This window comes from Drosophila obscura, unplaced genomic scaffold (genome assembly GCF_018151105.1).
Source record: "Drosophila obscura isolate BZ-5 IFL unplaced genomic scaffold, ASM1815110v1 contig_186, whole genome shotgun sequence".
Classification (NCBI taxonomy): Eukaryota; Metazoa; Arthropoda; class Insecta; order Diptera; family Drosophilidae; genus Drosophila; species Drosophila obscura.
The window spans coordinates 9,063,875-9,080,907 of NW_024542774.1; the positions used below are offsets into that span (position 1 = coordinate 9,063,875).

General features: G+C 45.2%; 2 protein-coding genes across 3 annotated transcripts; one reads left to right on the top strand and one right to left on the bottom strand.

Moving 5' to 3' along the window:
- Positions 1-858: 858 nt before the first annotated feature.
- On the bottom strand, positions 859-13,989 carry LOC111076118. Of its 2 annotated transcripts, none has more exons than XM_022369767.2 (8): positions 13,376-13,989; positions 11,626-11,926; positions 4,782-5,027; positions 2,672-4,712; positions 2,509-2,607; positions 2,198-2,447; positions 2,045-2,133; positions 859-1,975 (listed from the first exon to the last, which is right to left on the bottom strand). In XM_022369767.2, the coding sequence occupies exons 2-8, from the start codon at positions 11,789-11,791 to the stop codon at positions 1,762-1,764; spliced, it is 3,105 nt and encodes a 1,034-aa protein (XP_022225459.2). In that variant the 5' UTR covers positions 11,792-11,926; positions 13,376-13,989; the 3' UTR covers positions 859-1,761. The 2 variants fall into 2 exon arrangements, with proteins under 2 accessions (XP_022225459.2, XP_022225460.2); XM_022369768.2 differs by lacking the exon at positions 13,376-13,989 and adding an exon at positions 12,399-12,461.
- Positions 13,990-15,091: 1,102 nt separating this feature from the next.
- Positions 15,092-16,278, top strand: LOC111076130 (uncharacterized abhydrolase domain-containing protein DDB_G0269086). Its single transcript, XM_022369786.2, has 4 exons — positions 15,092-15,387; positions 15,450-15,752; positions 15,808-16,030; positions 16,094-16,278. Exons 1-4 carry the CDS (start codon positions 15,092-15,094, stop codon positions 16,250-16,252), a joined length of 981 nt encoding a protein of 326 aa, XP_022225478.2. The 3' UTR covers positions 16,253-16,278.
- Positions 16,279-17,033: the final 755 nt, after the last annotated feature.

The following is a 17,033-nucleotide window of genomic DNA, read 5'->3' on the forward strand; positions in this document are numbered from 1 at the left end:
CTAGAGTTGAAGTTACACGAATTTAATACCAATACAACCATACAACCAACTGCAATAAAGCGTTTGCAATGCAATTGCAAATCCAGCTGGAAAGAGTCCAAAAGAAAAATACACTTTAGGCAAACATTTCAAGGTGTATTTTATCTTGCTAGATGTAGGAATATCTAAGAATTAATGAGGTGTACACTTTGCTCAAGTGAAGTAAAGTAAAGTAAACTAAAGTAAAAGAAGGTAAAATCAGAAGAGAACTGATTGAAATCAGCACCTTGTAGCACATATACTAAACATATACAAAAAAAAAAACTTAAATACATAAGTCTTTGAGTTGAAGTATTTGATAAAATAATACCTTTATCCATACAACCATGCTACCTTTTCAGCATCGATTGGGTTCACAGTTATGAAGAGCACCACTGGTAGGAATCAAGATGATTGACAAACAAAAGCAAACTAGATTTTAATTGGGACATCTCCCTATATGAATAACCGGCTATATAAGTGTCTATGTGTCCTATAAAATAGGTTGGGCCTCCTCCATGGAGTACAGTCCATCTACATACATGCATACATATATAATTATATACAAAACATAAGCTGCGCAGTTATATGTACACATACACATATATAGATGTATTTACACACACACAGAACACACAAGAAATTTAAATAACTTTGTATGGATGTATACTTTAATATCAATATTCAATAATCAATGTTTGAAACCTCTTGATGTCGTTGAATAAAAACTCCTCTACCCCCCTCCCAGACGAAAAGTGTTTCTGTTGTGTTGGTGTGGTCCGTCCGGTGGCAATTACATAAATAATATTTCAGTAATACACTGCTTTGATTTCGTTTAATATATTGTTGTATATACACGTTTTATTTAATTAGAAGTATAATTTATAATCGTACAATTTCAATAATGCTTTCTCCTTTACAATTAATTCTCATTTATGTATGTTTTATGTATTTACTTAGAGATTGATTACACAATTGCTTTTTGTTAATATTTAATAAGATTGTTTGGTTAAACTAAAATTGAGTTGAATAAATGTTTAGTTTGGGGTGTATAAAGGAATTAATTATGGTTAAAATACAATAAGTTCACTTCTGATATGGCGACAAAGATATTAGGAAAACTCTACAAAATTGCTTTTAATTATTTCATTTCGATTTAATACACATATTGGTCCAACGCAGATAATAATAATCATTAATCAATTCGCTAATACATCGCAAAGCTTTCTATGTCACATTTACACATACATTTCCAATGATTGTTTGGCGCTGATTTAGGTTTATAATGAAAAACAAGCCGAAGCCTATCCCTCCATCCATCCTTCTATCATCTATCATTTATCTCATCGAATGCAAACACGAATTCTCAGACCTTCGACCCACCTCTCTGGGCTGGATGGAGTCCTCGCTGAGAAGTGCGATTCGTTCGTTCGTTCCGCCGGGATTCGTTTTGGGTGGCGATTAGTTTACAATTGGTAAATCATACATATATATTATTGTTATTGCAATGTTCAACATTTAGGCACAAAATATATTGCTTCTCAATTGGGTATACCATAATAGTTATTATTGCATAGTCGATAGTGGGTTCTGAGGACACCGTCTTTTCCATCTTCGCCATTGTCGTCGTCTTCTCCTCGCAATAGTCTCGCAACAGTTAAAAAACAAAATAATAATAATACGTAATATGTCTGCGCTTTCGTTTGCTTGTTAGGAATCATTGTTCGAAGATTGACACGTTGTTTATGTGGATGCCACACGCTTCGTGGGCGAATTGCTCAGCATTGCCGTCTCCTTGGACCGCTCATGTTCGTCCTGGAAGAATATCTTGGTGATGACCACGTCGCCGGTGCTCAGGGTCTGCGACTCGGCATCCACCAGCTTCACCACTCGCTTGTCCATCGTTCGCAGAATGGGCGTGACACTGCGCTCGCCTTGGCAATTGCAATTCCTGTTGCTGTTTGGGGTATAGAGTTTAAGGGATTATTCCTGCATTATCCTGATTCTCTGCTAAGAAGAGACTCACTTTCTGGACTTTTCGCGTATGATTTGCAAATTGTCTGTGGTCGCAATGCTCGAGCCCAACTGTTCCTGGATCGAATTGGAAGCCAGTATCTGAAAGAAATGTGTGTTTCTTTGAATTAGTTTACAACTACGACGGGAGCTGCGAATCACCCACCTGATCGCATGGCAACGAGGTGGCTGTCGTCAGTATGGCCTCCAGCTTATCGATGCGCGCAATGCGATCCATCGACTTGTTCTGCAGTATTTCCTCCAGCATCTGCATGGATTCCGTCAGGCTGGGTGGCTCCGAGCTGAAGCGTGGCGAAAAGGTGCCCGAGAGCGAATTGTCCGATGGCACAGAGTCCAAGCTGGGAAACATTTCGTTTTCATTGGGTTCCGCCTCGTCTTCAGAGTCACTTTGATCTCTGCAGGAGTAAGTATTAGTTCAGCTTGGTTTTATGCATTTATTTCTATGTCGACACTTACTTGCTGGGGTTGCCGGCAGATTCCATTTTCTCCAGCTTCTTGGCCACCTTGTAGTAGCCCTTGAGTCGCTCCTTTTCGTCCTCCGTCAGGTCCATGTAACTGTTGATCCATAGAGACCGTGATTAGCTCTTGATGGATGGATGGAAACAGAAGGATTACTCACCGCAGCAGACGAATTTCACGGTTCGAGAGCACAATGCTCTTGCTGGTCTGTGCCAGCTTCAGCTTCAGATCGGACACCTCGGTGCTGACCTTGCGCTGCTTCTTGCGAATCTTCACCTCATTGGGCTTGATCTGCAGGAGGATTTGCTCGGTGCACAGCTCGGAGAAGAGCTGCCTGTTCTCGGGCTTGATCTGCCGCGCCAGACTGCCAAAGAGCTGATCGTGAATCAGGACCAGTACATCGCCAGCGGCATACAGCATCATTTCGCGGGTGAGCGGCCGCTTGGCCCAGAATTTCTGGTCCCGCCTGTAGATCTGCTTCAGCTGGTCCTTGATGGGATTGCAGGGGGCATTGTACTGTTCGCACAGCGAGTTGAGCGATATGTATTTGGCCTTGTAGACCTGCTTCCCGTTCTCCTGGTACTGCAGGATCGCGTGCGCCGCCTGTGTGTCAAACACGTTGCGCAGCAGGATGCCGAACTGCAGATACAGATTGGCCGCATCGTTCCGACAGTCGTGTATGACCTTGATGACCTGCTCGTGCTCCAGCACGGTCTTCAGTCCACCATCCGTGACCATGGCGGGGCACGATTGGACATCGAAGAGGAAGGCCTCGCCCCGCGCCGTTCCAATCTCAATTAGCGTGATCTCGCCCTTTAGCCCCAGATTGATGCCCTCGCAGTCGAGGGAGACCACAATGCCCTCGTTCTTGGCCGCGTACTTGAGTAGGATGTCGGTGACGAACACCGACTGCTTCACATTGGCTATCACCGTCGTGTTCTGCAGCACCTTGATCTTCCACGTGTCGCCGACAAAGTAGCTATGACTAGGTGAGTGATTGGCATTGGTGGTTGGGTTGGAGTTGGCGCTGGCGCTGGCGCTGGAGCTAGAGCTGGAGGTGGTATTCGGATTGTTCGCTGTGCTCGCATTGGCATTGCTGGAGTTGGAGTTTGAATTGGATGTGGAATGGGAATTGGGATGGGAGTTGCTGGAATGCAGGGGACTGGCGTGCGGAGAACTTTGGTTGGCCAGCGACTGTTTGTCCTTCTCCAGGTTCTCCGCCAGCGTGCGTATGACCAGAGTATTTATGCGTTGCTTCAGCGTTTGGTTGACGCTGTTCACCCTCTCCGTGGGATTCGTTGAGGCTGCAGGCGACGGCTGCTGTGGCTGCTGCTGTTGTTGCTGTTGCTGTGTGGTATTGTGGGTGGGTCCACCTCCGATGGGGCCATAGCAGATGTTCCCACTGGGATAGTTGTTCTCGCAGAGATTCTCCAACTTCAGCTCCGACATGGGCACATAGCTGTCGAAGCCAGAGCTCGGCTCCGACTTGGGCTGCCCAAAGCCCTGCTGCCCCGGCCCCTGGCCCTGCATCACATTCGACACGGGTGCGTTCAGCTTGAAATTGGGCGAGGCTATGCTATTGTTGTTGTTGATGCTACTGCTAATGGCATTATTGTTGCTGCTGGCATATCCATTGCTGCGCAGGGCCGTAGACTGCAATCGCTGCTGCACGGAACTGAGTGGACCTCCACCTCCTCCACCGCCACCGGCACTCACATCCACCCGGCGAATTGGATTCGAATTGCTGCCATTGTTGTTGTTGTTGTTGTTCAGGGCATTAAACTGTTCCCTGGTCTGGGCCTGGGCCTGCTGGATGTGCGTGTCACTGAGCTTTGGCTTCTGCAGCAGCGTGACTAGATTGGCCTGTATGTGAAAGCAGTCGCCGAAGAGCTTCAGGAAGGAGCTCAGGTCGCCCGGCGTCTTGAACATGCGCAGCCACTGATCCTCCGGAAAGTTGGTGGTCAGCAAATGGAACAGCTGGTCCACCAGCAGCGGCCCCTTGATCTCGATGCACTGGGCAAAGAAGTCGAGCATCTGCTGGGTGCCGCGCGTATCGATGTTCGACTGCGGCAGATGGAGCCGATCCCTGGCCGGCAGATCAGTCATATTCTCGCAGCCCACCAGCATCACAAAGTCATCGATCACCTTGAACGTGTCCGTGTGCTTGGTCAGAAAGTCCGTAAACTCCTTGATATGTTGACCTTCATAGAGGGCAAAGTGGAGTTAGACGATTGATTGGACATATTTTTGCTATCTGCGAGTACACTTACCTGATATGTGACGCACTTGGGGCGAGGCCTGCGACCGATGGCCGAGCAGACTCCGCACTGGCACCTCTGCCGCGGCCCCATACTGCAGCATCTTGTTCTTGAAGTAGTCTTTAGCCTCTTGAATGTAGTCGCGCTTGCCGCCGCCACCTCCGTCGTCCGCATTGCTGTGCTGATAGGCATTCACCTGCACATAGTCGCCATCCACCAGGAATATTGATGGGTATTGGGCGAGAAATTTCTTCAGACCTGCCAAAAAGGGATGTCAATTACAATTAGTTGGATGCCATTAGTGGTAGCTGATGGGTAGCGGTGGGTGGGTTGCCTGCCATTGTGGAAAATTGGTTAATGCAGTAAAAGTGTTGCAGCACCAGCAGCAGACCCAGCAGCAACGCAAACTTAATTAATTTTCTTGGCCTTTCAATGTGTCAACTCTGTAATTAAGTCAAGACAGAGAGTCGCTTGTAACTGAGTAAGTACTTATTGTGGTTGATTAATTCCCTGGTATACCCCGTCCTGCCTCGTTGTTTTCGTTGCCTCTTTTGTTGCACGACTGATAGTGGTTTTCCCTCTCTCTCCATAGACAACCACGCATGGCAGGGAGCTGCATTAACGAGGGAATTGTAAGTTTTACCTCCCCCCAGTCCATTTTCATATCGTTGAAGTTACATGTGCCTGGATTCCCATAATTAACAAAACATTGTTGTAATCGCATCATCAAATGACAAACATACATTCATCTCCATATATGAATACGAATACGAATACTGGAATGAATATTCATGTGTCTATCCTGTTGCTGGGCGTGGGGTGGGGGTTTGAAAAGTTGGCAAAAGTTGTTGCTCGAATTAAAGTTAGTTTACAAATACAAATTACATATGCAATGGATGGGGGGAGGGTGGCAACTGCTAAGGATAACAGGCGGGCCCTACACAGTGCGAATGTGAGTGTATCCTTTCACTTAGTGCATCATTTTGGGCAGTTGGTCAATCAATCGGTTAACCCTGTGAGGGTTACATCAATCTATCAGACTACTCGCTCCCCCTTGATGTTGTTGCTGTTGTTGTTGTTGGAAAGCAGTCTCCCCACCGTGGAGCTGCACTAATGCAAGTTATGATGATGGGGTCAGGTCACCAAAATTTATTCCAAGTGTAGGATCCAACCAAATGAACAGTGTATGCACTCAAGCCATGCAAAGTGAACCCGACCGAGCGCACCATTTATTTGATGAATCAGGTCATAGTTGCTGACTGACTGACTGACTGCCACACTGTAAGGCCCAAAACGGGACGCGATGCGACCCAACCCTCCTCCATCATCATCCGGTATGGTATGATGGTAGGAATGTTGTGATGACTGCCGCTCCACTCTCCATATGTCTGTCTATCCCCCAGCTACAGCCCCAGTCCCAGCTCCACAACCATTCTCTATTGTTTGCGTAATCTGACGTGACAGCAAGGCAAACGCCACGCAGCGCTGAATAGATCAGAGAGCACTCACTACAGAGGGTAGGGTACTGCACTGCTCCATTGCGTGTGTTGGCAGTCACAGATTCAGCCTCATTGTTGGCTGGAACTTGTTTATAATGCGAGGCATAGATTAATTCAATTGCATTTGACATACTCGTACCGCTCGTACATAACTCCGTGCGAGACAAACTCGAAGCGAGCACTGATTAATCGAATCGGATGGGCATTATGCAAGGGGATTGTCTACGGATTTGGCGAGTCAATCAAAATAAAATGTAATCCCTTAACAAACATCTTGGCTCACCATTTTCCACCCACTTTCCTCCACCGACTAAGGGCTGGCTGCCCAATGAGCCACAAAGGCTGACAAATGGCTGGAAAGAGTCACCGTCACCCCCATTCCAACCTATGCTGAGAGAAATCCTAACGCATTAAGTTCGAGCATCGTGGCAACATGTGCATAATTCAATTTTATGTTTACTTAGAGAAATTGAAATTGGTGGCCAGTGGTTGAAAAAAAAAAACACACACACAGAAAAGGTATCCGAAGGGCACAACTGACGCGCCACAAATCGAAGTTCATAAAAGTTGTAAGCCACAAAAACAAAAAACAAAAAAAAAACATTTCAATATTAATATTTATCGAAGGCCAGGAGGACCTAACCCCAATATGTAATATGCATAGCTATATGTACGACTATCTGCACGACTTACATATACACAAAATATATATATATATATAGTAGATATGTATGAATGTGCCATGGCAAAATATTATACCAAGTACTTGGCTGGGCTGGTCCAATATTTGTCTGTTTGTGTGCTTAGCCGCATTTCTTGGCAAACAAACATTTTTGGCTCTCTTAGTGGAGCGCAGGTGGCAGGTGTCAGGGGGTGGTTGTGGCGGTGGCGGTGGTGCCACATTTTACGGCTCGACCCACTTGGACACATTTTTTTTTTTTATATTCTTGCCATGGCAATTTTCAAATGCACCGAGGACACTCGCTATAAATTTATGTGTATTTATGGTACTCCGCTTATTGAGGAATACGGAAATGTTTCCCCACGTTTTGGCCACCGAGATGTTGTAAATTCGAATGTGAGCGAATACACACAGGTAGCACTGTTGCATGATGGGGGGTAAAAGGGTTATGTCTGCCCATAAATTCAAGATTTTATGCCTCCCAAAGCAAAAAGGGGCAGGAGAAATGACACAACTGCGCGATGGCAATAGGTGAAGTTTTGCAGCTCAAATTTCTTAAATTTCCTCTTGGCGGGGGGTAACTCACTTCATTGTGGAATCATTAGCGGCGCTTTTCCTGCTGCTGCTGCTACTGCGGCTGTCAAACAGTTCTCAATCAATTAGAAGCCAAATGGGCACAAAAGTTCACCAAAAATATAATGAACAGCAAATTCATTTTTGGCTTAAACAAATCGTTGTGCTTTTTGCAATTAATGTCAGCTGTGAAGACCAACAAAAATCAATGCCTCCTGTGCTCTCTTTGCCGAAAGCAGTTACCAATTTGCCTCGAAGGAAAAGTTAACAATAACATAAAAGCCTTGGGTGCCTCGGAACGCACAAAATGTTGACACGCAATGCCGTCTGAAAGAGGGGGGAGGGGTTAAGGAACATTGAGCACCGGCTGGCGGCAAGGCGTTAAAGGATTTCCCAGTCCAGTCCCGTCGCCCCCCCTTTTAGCAGCCGTTCGCATAAAATCGTTAAATTTACGAGAATGTCTCTCTCACCCACGCACACTTTGTTTCTCTCTCGCTCTCTCTCTCTCCCTCCCTTTTCGATGCCGAAAATTGAAATGTGTAACGGTGGAATGCACGGTTCCTTTGCGGAAGCTTCAGCCACAGGTCAATCAGCTAATCATTCATTTTATGGTCAATCGATTGGGTTGGGGAGATTAGCTTATTGCAATTTATGAGATTCATCCAGATATTGGCACCCCATAATTATTCACTTATGTATGTATGTTTATTCGCGCATTTCAACAGCAGATATTGTGTTTTTGTGTTTCGTTTACTTTGACAACATTTTGGTTTGGAAATCGATTGCTCAACAAAAAACCAAAACAACAAAATAGTTGCGAACGAACCTTCGCTAGTCCCGTTAAGGCTTGGCATGTGAAGTGCGTGCATGTGTGTGATACACACACGTCTGTGTGTACGAGAGAACGAGAGAGGGCTAGATGAGGGCTAGAGATGGGGCCAAAGCTACACCTGGCGCGTGCCTTTCCATTTCGTGCGTGAGAGCATAAATGCGGATCTATAATAAAAGCTGGAAAAAATGAGAGAAAAAAACATAGCTTGGGGGCGCTTTAAATATCCAAATAGATCTTCCCTCTTCGATCAAAGGAATGACCAAAAAGGTAGCAAAAGGTACTGGTATTTAGTCTTCCTTCGTTCCCATGCGTGACTTTGTGTTGGGTACGTGCCATGCAAACCACGACACGCGCCCATCTCTAGTGTGTGAGCCATACGTGTGTGTGCAATTAAAGATAGCCGTTGGTTGGGTTGGCTCTCTGCTGCTGCTGCTGCTGCGGCTTCCCCCCCTCGCTCTGCTGGAGGCAGCTTAAAATGGCCAAACGATAAAGAGAGCTAAATGGTCATGTTTTTGTGTTTGTCCAAATGATTTGCACCGCAAAAAAAAAAAAACAATCACAACTTTGGGTTTTGTTGGTTTTGTTTGGGTGTTGAATTAGCAGTGAAATTTAAGTTCCCAGATAAACGAGGGCAAAGCTCTTGAAACCAAACTTAAAGAAGACCAAGTTACTGTTTCGGTTCCATCAGGAATGGTTAAATTTCTTTCTATTGGTTAGAAAATTGCTTTTGACGTTAATTTCCCCAAAAATTTTGGTCGAAAACCCTCATCAATCCGATGGGGAATATGCATACGGACACACACACACACACAGACATCGCCATATATTATTGAAGCAACAAATGGATGGGGGATGGGGGATGGGATATCCATGCAATTTTATTGAAATTCAATTGAACATTTTTGTCACGTAATCGACACTTTTCTATTACAACGTTTCCTTTCCGTCTCTACATCTCCCACCCCCCATCACAATCCCCACCATCAATGGCAGACCGCAAAAACTACATAATGGAACGACTCGATGGGTTACTGCGGTGAGGTGGTGGCATACACAAGGGTATACGGTATAAGCAGCAGCCCTTGCGGCTTTAACGGTTTATAAGTTGCACAAACAACACGTTGACAAAAATGAAGCAGCATAATATATGTTTATAGGGTTTTAGGTCGTACCCAGGAGAGTAAACAGGAGTTTATGGGGAGAAAATTGGTTTTCCACTGACCTAAGAGAACTCCTTATCACCCATTTGATAGGGAATTAGAAGTATCAGCCAAAGGATAACTGACGCTATTCTATTTATAAGCCAAACCTTGATATTTCGTATCTAATATCTCCTTGTTCTCGGCTCTGATTTGCGTGTCTGTCGGATATTTCCCATAGGTTTCTCCAGCGTTTCTTTTTTGCGTCTATTGCGTTCTGGGTTAAAAGCAACATTTAAGCCAAAGCTTAAAGTATTTTAGCGCCAAATTACTTGCCAAATGTTGCTTGCTTTGGGGGCAAACACGAGTTGTCTTGTCGCGAGTCTTGTCCGTGGAACGAGCAGACAGTCACGTCACGCACATGTGTAGGAAATCAGCAAATGCGATAAACATTTTGTCAAATGTTTGTTTTTCTGTTGCGCTGCAATTAATGCAGTCACAAAGTGTGACATTCATGTTGGGCCATGAAGAAAGAACTGTGAAGAAGTGGCAAACGGGCAAAATTGATTCCACAGAAGGAATGGGAAATTATTTATCTTCAATAATATTTAAACTTTATTTCCGATTAGTAACACTTGGTTGAAGACTATTTCGTACAGAATTCAACTAAAATTCAGACACATTTTAGAGCTTTAAGGCTGAGTGAACGATAACGATAATCCGTTAAGCTTCGCCCAGAATTTCCCTATGTAAATTCCCACACTACTCCCATGAATGTATTCATCTTCAGCTCTCAATTTGTTTACAAGGCATTTAATCTGTTCATGTGTTAAGAACCAATGTAAACAAATGTTTGCCATTTCCTGTTCCCACATTTGGATGTGGCCCTGCCACCACTTCAAACATTCATCTTCGGAGTGCCCACATAAATATCTGAAAGCAAAGGGAAAGTGCATTGCACCTTTACCAAGTAATTTGCCTCAAGTGGAACGGCACCTATCTTTAGAAACTGAAAGTTGTGTGTTGTTGTGTCTATTCTTGGAGATTCTCCGCGAAGCATGCATTTTGATAAATAGCATGAAGAGTGAGAATCTTCACGTGTTGAATTGTCAATGGAAAACCAAATGTCGAGAGTAGTGTGGAGCCATATGTATTGCGTTTTGGGATTTTGGGAGAATCTTTACCCAGTACTCGGGGAGTTCAAGGGCATATTGAATTTATCGAAATTCTTTATCCATATTTATTTATTATGTTTCTACCCTATCTATGTACCTACCAATCATCTCCATCGTATCTTGATTGAAGCCATAAATTGCAGTGCCAAAATATGACTATTATGACTAGCGGGTATTGTTTAGTCGGCATATCGACTATTGCAGTTTTACTATTAGTTTTTTAGGCCTCCAAAGCATGCGGGCCCTTGAGAGCATTTGTAAATTAATCCACACAAGAGCGCGTATGGTAGAGAAAGAAAGGAGGGAGAAGAACTGAGGGAAGGAAGGGCAAAGCAAACGTGCATAAGAGTGGAAATGGAATAGAGCAAAAACCGACAACAACACGTGCATTATCGATTGCAGTGTCGCGTCTGCAATAAAAAGCTGCAACTGAAAAATCATTGGCATGTTTTTGTGGTTTTGTGCATTGGCGCAGCTTCAGTCGAGAGATGGAAAAGGAGACAGAGACAATGTCTCCCCTCTGGCAGTGGCAGTGCCAGTGCCAATGACATGTGCACTTGGCCGCCAAGCACTTGGTAATACAAACAACAACAACAACAGCAGCAACAACAAAAGCAATCATTGGCAATGACAAACATTGGCCCGCAGGTGCACAATGTGTATTGAATGTTCATATAGCCGTACAAATGTGACATGTCCAGTATTAGTTTTCAGCAAACAAGTTTCATGTTTCATGCTGGGACCTGTACTGGCCAATGGAAATGGGCAAATATCATAGAAAGCAACGGATTGAATTCCCTCGAACAGCGAAGAAATATCTTCGATCATGGATGTAGGCGGAAACTAATCAGAAAAGTGTCTGGTTAGGCTGGTTCCACTGTAGTTGGATCTGCATTGATTTCCACTCAATAAATTTCGGCTAAGCGGTGTTCTACTGTAGTTTGGGGAGCACTCACCCGATTGACTGCCGCCGGCAATTTGCCGCATCTCCTTGGTGAACTCCTTGTTGCCGAACTGACACGACAGATCGTGCACGGTGCGGGGCTCCCCCTTGTCGAGGAGGCGCTCCAGGAAGAACAGCAGCGTCATATTGCGTGCCATCTCGTACTCCATGGACTCCATTGTCGCTCGCCTGGGTCCTGTCCTGTCTGGGCTCGGTGGTCGCTAGTCGGTGGGTCTGTGGCTATCTCCTGAATTAGTGATAAGCAAATATAGTACGTCACGTAGCGTTGAGTTCAGTTGAGTTGCGTTGCTTATCTGCAATTGAGGAACGGTAGGTAAAGAGCGTAAGAAAGGGGCAGAGAAAACACTTATGCAATGTGCCAAGTAAACGGTGAAACAACAATAGGAGATAGAAGAAAGAAAGAATGAATCAACAACAGCAACCGCAGACACATATTAGACTTTTGAGGTTTGTTTCGTTTCGTTTTCGCTTATTTTTCGTTGCGTCTTTTATTTATTTAATTCATTTGCACTTTGCCACTTGAGCCGTTCGCCTCTGTCTCTCCCTCTCTTTAAGTCTCTCCCTATTCCACATGATGTTGCTCGCCGCATTTTATGTTATTGCTTTGCAGCGGCAGCCTTGCACTTTGGGCCTTTGGTGGGGAGTGGGAGGAGGAGTGGCAGGGATGCAGGCGGCAGTGGCATAAAATTTATTTTCTCTTCGGTTTGCGTCTTGAATAATTGAAAAACCACACACACACTTGAGCACATACACTGTCACACGTACAGAGCCTCGCCAAATGCCTTATCCTTGCGGCATATCCTTTTTATCCTTGCGCACCGCTCGAAGTTCCACAAACAAATGACGGCAGCGCTGCTCGCGTCTCTGCTGGCAGCCAACATAAACACAGGCGAATTCGAACAGCTGATTGGAGCATGGCGAAGGGGAGCAGGCGCGGCGAATTCAATCAGTGTTGGCTGCAGATTAGCGGGTTTTTTATTAGAATTTCTGTGGGAACTTAGCGCTGGCATCGCTGGCATCAGCGACGAGGTCTATGTATACAATATCATGTTCTTTTTCCCCATTTGTTGCTGGCCAACCAAGGCATGCGAAAAGAAATGCCAGCACTGCAGAACAGGTGATTGACACAGAAATTTTGCAGCGGAAATGGAAAATGCCATGCAACTGCCACTCTCTCTCAAGAGGCATTCCCCGGCTCTTCTTTTTCTCTCTTTTAATAATCCCAATCATAACCTGCTGCCTATTGTCCATGCCTGTGTGTGTGTTTGTGTGTTATATTCTATTGATAAGCAAAAACCGTTGACAACGATATGTATTGGGAACACAAAGGCAGCAACAACATTCCAAAGCATTCAGGTATGCGTGTCGTGTGTGTCAGGTAGCTAGGCTGTGAGCGTGTGTGAGTGCGTGCTCAATGGTCGCTCTGTGGTGTTGGTGGCCAAACAAGAAACTTCAGACTCTTATTAGACCGAGCCGCTCTAGCCGCTCTTATTGGTGAAAAGAGATGGCAAGTGCCGAGGCCCCCACCCGCCCGAATGAAAGAAAATATTTTTGCAAAAATGAAAAGGCAAAAAAATTACACGACACTCGAAATATGCAAAGCAAAAGAAACAGCCAAAAGAGAAAGATAGACAGCGGGAAGAGCACGAGAATGCAGGAATGTGAAAATATGAAAGAAAGAAAAGATCGCCCGCCAGGCGAAATGTCAATTATTTGTAATATTCGTTATATTCGTACCGTACCTGTAGCTGTTGGCGTTTTATTTGTTCAGTTAATTATTGTTGGTTTCTTATTTGCTTAAGTGCACTTGTAATCTATATTTATAAACCAGACTTATGGGTTATACGCGATACAGATCCTCGCGTTGGGGATTTTCTCAAAGATCTGATCTGATCAGATCTCTATCTCTAGCTCTGTCTCGCTCACGCTCACTCTTTTGATCGACTCGCAGGGCTTTTGTTAATTGAATAAAGCATTAATTAACATTTTTTTTGGCGTTATTAACAGACACACACTCTCGGAAACTGCGACGAAAGCAGCAACTTGTTGTTGTTTTTGTTGTTTTTCAAACACACACCACACGATTAGCTGGGCAGGTAGAATTATATTGGTGTGAGTGGGTTGTCGGTGTAAGGCACTGGGGAACGTTGTAAAAAGCGTGTATAACCACTTGTTGCACTTCTTTAAGGCACTGCCAACAGCGGACACCACTGTCACCGGAGTTTGGCCAACTCCGCGCAAATTAAAGGCAAAAAACACACCGTTTGCGTGGTCAAAAGAGGCTTGGGGGCTTTTTTGGAGCAGCAGAGCAGCGATGACAACAGCGCGAACGCGGAGGTGGAGCACAGTGTGACCGCGCCGATGACGATAAAATACCATCCAGACAAAAAATTAATACCATTAAATACCATTTCAGTTTCGAGAAATACCATTTAAATACCATAAGAAAACCAGGGCAATCCTGCGACCAAACGAGACTTAACCCACTTAACAGCCGTCTATTTAAAAGGTTGAGCACCCTTTGTTAAACCGCGGAAAATAAAACTGTGTGTATATTCTTCTTGTAGATATATCCTCCTTTTTACTTACAAACCAAAAATTACCACCGACATCTTTCACCTGAAATGCGTAAAATATGTTAAAGTTACATAAATTTGTGGGACTATTAAATACCCCCCTGGTCCAACAATGGGATAAAGTTATTTTTTATTGATTGAAATCGTATTCCATGATTTTGAAATTCAGTTTAATATTACTAGCTAGTTAGCACTCTCAGTCCTAAACAAATAATTTCATCCAATAGATACATCAATTTTCTACAAGATTGGCTAGTATCAGAACTATTTTTTATTGTATTATTTACATAATAAGGTTCAAACAAAAACGGCCAAACCGTAAAACGTAAATGTTGACTAAAAGTGACGTCATTGTTGCTGGTCAAGCAAGATAAATCTATGGGTATGGACATTTTTATACCCTATTTCCTTTAATTAACGTTAAACTTGTTGTTCCCAGCTGGTTTGAAACAATCCACTATCCCAAGGTATGCAGATGGTCATAAATGTTATCGCGGTGCAATATATATGTTGATTAACATTAACATTTGGAAAGTTTTAACATTTCGGTATTTTTCTATGTGCGATATTTTTGAGCTGCCAGATCAACCGAATATGGTGCGGGAAAGAATTTGCCTTGTGTGCTGCCAGACCAGCAGAAAAGGACGCTGGGCTGTTATTTCTGTGCGCATTTAAAAGAAATGAGAAGTTTTATTTAGATCGGGAAAATAAATGAAACATAAGCGATATACAATAATATGAAAACATTAATGTAACAATAGCCAATAGTCTTTCACCTTATTTTATTTACCGTTGTCATTGGCAGCAGGCAAAATGCAACCAAGGTTTCCTGGAGTTTTTTCAACAACAGTTAACATTCCAAAGCGAAACCATCCATTTCAAATGGAAACCATTGAATTTCTCAACCTTACCAGCCGGCGAAATCTGAAATCGCAAATCGGTTGGCAGGTGGCACAGCGGATGCGGCAATGGTCAGAGGATTTGGACAACCGCCGCGTGCAGCTCTATGTGCAGCTGCAGGGCGATGCACTGAGGGTGGACGAGGAGGTGGCAGAGCTTCTGCGGGCACGCGCCGACGAGGCGGAAAGGAAACGCCACGAGTGGATTCACATGGAGCGTCTAAAGCGGGAGGAGGCCGAGCAGGAGCTGCTGAAAGTGAAGCAACAACAGCGGGAAATGTAAGTCGCCGTCACATCCCAGGCACCCAGGCACCCTTTTTGGCAATTATCTCTCCTTGCAGCGAGAACTCCGAGGCGCATCGTCACATGCAAACCAAACAAATCCTGTTGGAGAGCAAGCAGGCACAGCTCCAGCAGATTGAGGATCGACGGGCTCTTAAGCGTCGCCAGGCCTGCGTGGAGATCCTCTGGCAGCGGGTGTGGCAGCGTCTGGACGAGAGCCGGGCCCGGCAGGAGCAGTACGAGCAGCAGCTGCGACGCCTCATCGAGGGCCAGTGTCAGGCTGAGAATCTGGCCAGGGATCAGCAGCAGAAGGCTCAGCTCTGTCAGCAAGTGCTCGCCGAGCAGCACGCCTGCTCCGAGGCGTAAGTAGACGGATCTTTAAAGCCATCCAGATTGTCATCTTTGCACCTCGCTTAGCCTGGATGTGGCTGCCGTTAATGATGCGAGGAGGAAGGAAATGGAAGTGCAGCAGCATCAGGCCAATCGTCGCAAACAATTCACTGATCTTCAGGATCAAATCCAGCTGAATCTGAAGCTTGCCGCCAGCCAGGCAGAGGCCAACCACCGCGAGGATGTCGGCTACAACATACGCGAGGATCGACAGATTTACGAGGAGCTCATGCAGAAACACTGCGCCAGGGTGAGTCGACGTCCCAGTCGGCGTTCTGTGGGTGCCACTCATCCATGGTAACTTTTGTTTCAGGCGCGCAATCGTGATTGGCACCAGCAATACATGACGCACACGGCCGCGGAGCGTGCTGCCCGTCGCCAGAGTGAGCAAGAGCGGGAACGGGATTACCTGGGCACTGGGTGTGTGCTCGGCCAGCAGCAGAAGCAGCCATATGGCAGAGCAGTTCGCTGAGCCATCACCATTGATGCATACACATGTCACGCTTCATATTTGGATACCGATTATTGCAAATATATTTACGACTGATATAAATCTGACAGGCCATGGCTGGCATCGATAAGGAAAACCGTATCACGCACTGGCGGCATAAAAACCACAATAATGCCCGCCATCAATGCGGATGACAGACAACTGGCAGGTGGTAGGCAGTCGGGCGGAGAGAGGTAGCGGGTGCCAGCTTGGCCCGTGGCCAGCGGGCAGTATGCAAATGCCATCGATCGATAAAGGCAGAAAAGTGTTGCTCGAGCAACGACTTTGACAATATTTCTGACACCCCAATGGGTGCCAGGACCTGCAGCTACTGCAGTCCCAGTCCCTCCCTGTCTCCCTGTCTGCTTGCCTACCTTGGGGGCATGTTTTATAATTGAACGCTTCCGTTGTCCATTTCTTGCTTGTCTCGACTTGTTGCCGCTAATTAGAGTTGATCGCTGGCCATGCTCCAGCTTCAGCTTCAGCTCCAGCTGCCGCGATGCAGACTCTTAATGCAAACAGACGACTAACCGCTGTGTTTATTCAATTAAAATTTGCACAGCGCAGATTGTTCGGCATCAGCAAATTGCTGGCAATTTTCATTTCAATGTACTTTGTCCAGCATGGGCAGCCCCATTATAGATCTTACAGATAAAAATGTTTGCTTAAAATTGATAAGCAATTTCATTGGGATTAGTCTTCATCAAAGTAATCTGTGCCCATCTATGCCTGGCCTGCATAATGGCTGGAATTCATGGCCTTA

Excerpts from the sequence above, each read along its gene's own strand:
- LOC111076130 (XM_022369786.2), top strand. The coding sequence starts at position 15,092 with ATGGAAACCATTGAATTTCTCAACCTTACCAGCCGGCGAAATCTGAAA. Across the intron at positions 15,388-15,449 it reads AAGCAACAACAGCGGGAAAT|CGAGAACTCCGAGGCGCATC; the intron begins GTAAGTCGCCGT and ends CTCTCCTTGCAG. Across the intron at positions 15,753-15,807 it reads CAGCACGCCTGCTCCGAGGC|CCTGGATGTGGCTGCCGTTA; the intron begins GTAAGTAGACGG and ends CACCTCGCTTAG.
- LOC111076118 (XM_022369767.2), bottom strand. The coding sequence starts at position 11,791 with ATGGAGTCCATGGAGTACGAGATGGCACGCAATATGACGCTGCTGTTC. Across the intron at positions 2,134-2,197 it reads CCTCGTTGCCATGCGATCAG|ATACTGGCTTCCAATTCGAT; the intron begins GTGGGTGATTCG and ends CATTTCTTTCAG. Across the intron at positions 1,976-2,044 it reads ATACGCGAAAAGTCCAGAAA|CAACAGGAATTGCAATTGCC; the intron begins GTGAGTCTCTTC and ends TACCCCAAACAG.